This window comes from Priapulus caudatus, unplaced genomic scaffold (genome assembly GCF_000485595.1).
Source record: "Priapulus caudatus unplaced genomic scaffold, Priapulus_caudatus-5.0.1 Scaffold243, whole genome shotgun sequence".
NCBI classification, from domain to species: Eukaryota; Metazoa; Priapulida; class Priapulimorpha; order Priapulimorphida; family Priapulidae; genus Priapulus; species Priapulus caudatus.
The window spans coordinates 96646-99307 of record NW_014577304.1 but is presented as its reverse complement, the minus strand read 5'-3'; the positions used below and the strand labels follow the sequence as shown (position 1 = coordinate 99307).

The 2662-nt window shown below is 47.9% G+C and overlaps 1 protein-coding gene across 1 annotated transcript in view; it reads right to left on the bottom strand.

Annotated features, from left to right (window-relative positions):
* LOC106807918 (methionine--tRNA ligase, cytoplasmic-like) overlaps positions 1–2662 on the bottom strand; it is a gene marked incomplete in the record, with an annotated part of 21358 nt that overhangs the window by 5277 nt on the left and 13419 nt on the right. The window contains 4 exon segments of the mRNA XM_014810431.1: positions 37–310; positions 1042–1146; positions 1281–1412; positions 1818–2041. Coding sequence (XP_014665917.1) covers positions 37–310; positions 1042–1146; positions 1281–1412; positions 1818–2041 — 735 coding nt within the window.

Genomic DNA, 2662 nt, shown 5'->3' with positions numbered 1-2662 from the left:
TCGCCGACCCCCACATTCTGCCCCCGCCACCCGTACCTGTCTCGCGGGAGCCGGCCTCCCCGCAAACTTCTCCCGCAGCTCCTCCGCCTTGCTCGGCTCAATCTTGTCGAACATCGGCGCCGGCTTGCCGATCACGTGACCGGCGCGCAGCAGGCAGACGAAGCGGGTCGCGAGGGTGCCGACGACGTGTGCGGGAGCGGAGAGCTGCGCCTGCAGCGTGGCGCTCGCGCCGGGCATGAACGGCTGCAGCATCACCGACACCAGGCAGCTGACGTTGACACCGACGCTGATCACCGTCCCCGCTCGCGCCCTGAAACACGTGGAGGCATCGTCGTCATGGAGACCGCGCAAAGCAGACCGAGCGGAGAACGTTGACGAGTAATTAACGAGTAATTAACGAGTGCCTCAATGATCGTATATCCATCACGTTATCTAAAACTCTAACTAAACACTAACTTGCAAACCAAAGTTAACCAAGCTGTCTAAGCCGAGATCGCTGATCAAAATTTCGATGATCTACACTAACTAAACTCTGAAGTTCATCAAGCGGAATAAGTGGAAATCGTTGAAAAATACCTTGATGATCTATATCGATTACGTTATCTAAAACTGTAAAAAACTCTAAAGTTTACCAGGGGGACCGAGTGTACGTTCGAGCAGAGATCTCTAATAAATACATTGATGATCTATATCAACCACATTATGTAAAACTCAATGTTTTACCCTAATTTATGCACAGTGCAACTATTTGAGAATGAATTGTTGTCATGTGTAACGATTACATGTAACAGCAGGGAAAAAAATTAAATTTATTTTTCGGGGGCTACTTTTCAAGCTCGCGTGCATGAAAATAGCATTCTAAAATTTGGTTTGCAGTGAACTCTATGAAAATTTACGGGGGCTCTTTTTGGCATTTCGGGGGCTAAATCACCCCGAGCCCCCGTGTATTTTTTTCACTGTGTAACAGGAGTCAACTTTATCATCGTATCGTTCTTCTCTTGATACTGTCATCTCAGAAGATTTCTATGTAACATTACTCACTTTTCTTGTTCGTTTCCCTTCACTAGCACCCATGGCTTGCAGCTCTGCAAATACTGGTTGCCATGACGACTCACATTCAAGATGATTCGCATAGCATCCCGAAGCCTATCAACATAATATTGTTAGTGGTTTTTTTCAAGTGTCCGCTTTTGACATATTGCAGTGATGTATACGATGCATTGACAAAGATGACGGTCACTTATTTAACGAATTAAATCAAAGCATACGAATACACTCACTTTGCCTTTTCTAGCAAGTTGATGTAGGCAGTCAACTCCCTGTTTACCAATGCCAGTAGCTGCCTGTCTTCCTGCTCTAACACCATTGCTTGCACAACGCCTTTGAAGCTGTTGTACAAGAACATCAATGCCCTGCCAATGGAAAAATCACACCATTTTTTATGATGACACCCTGTGTAGCGCACACGCTACATATGCAGTAGTCAGAGAAGGAAGGGATGTGTATGTAGGAGCAGTGTGTAGATGTTGCCTATGACTGTCCTTCACTGTCGTCACATCACTACACAAGAGCGCGGAATTTGACAGCATCTCTGCAATGGGTCGACGCCGCGCACGTGTTGTATGTTAGCGTCGCTGTGACAATGCCGCGCACGCGCGTTGTTTGTGCGTCGCTGCAACGATGATGCGTGCGTGTTGTTTGTCAACGTCGCCGTGGCGACGACGCGCGCTCCATGCTTGCGTTGTTTGTCAGCGTTCCCGTGACGATGCCGCGCTCGCCATTGCCAGCGTCGCCGTGACGACGCCGCGCGCTCTCACCTGTTGCAGAAGTTGCCGAGGTTGTTGAGCAGCTCGCTGTTGTTCTTCGTCGCAAAGTCGGTCCAGCTGAACGAGCTGTCTTGCGACTCGGGCCGCACGTAGAGCAGGTAGAAGCGCCAGATGTCGGCCGGGATGCCCGTATCCCTCGCCTGGTCGCCGAACACGCCAACCTGCCGGCTCTTCGAGAACTTCCCATCCTGCCGGACGCATGATCGCGTGAGAACTAATCGTGTTTTCGTTCACGGTGCGTTATGAAGTGAACGTCTTTGTTGAATGGAGTAGATACGTTTGTTTGTCACTGCATTTGTGTACTAAAAGTATCTTTATATTTCTGTGTGTGTGTGTGTGTGCGTGTGCGTGCGTGCGTGCACATGTTCATAGAAGATTTACCAATAAATTGTACTAGCAGATTGGTACAGGAGAGGAAAATGATTCTGCACAATAGGCACAATTTTTCTGTTTCTCCTCTTCACTCTCAAGGCCTATTTACACGATGCGTCCTAGACGTACGTCTGTCGCATCAGTCAGACGCATACGTCCAAAACGCACCGTGTAAACTACCAGGACGCAAGAACCCGACCAATCAGGTGGGTGAGATTGGGTCACGTGCTTAAGTCTCTTTGCGATGAACAGTGGGGGTGTCTATATTCAAGCCGGTACGGGAGATTACGGTACGCATATATTTGCTAATATATTGACTAATCGTGCGTCAATAATCGAGCGTCTAAAATAGAATTTTAGAAATTTAATCATCTGTAATTAACTTCCGCGCGCATATATTTGGCATTTCCTAATATATTGACTAATCGCGTGCGTCAATAAACTCAATATTCACAGATTCAAGC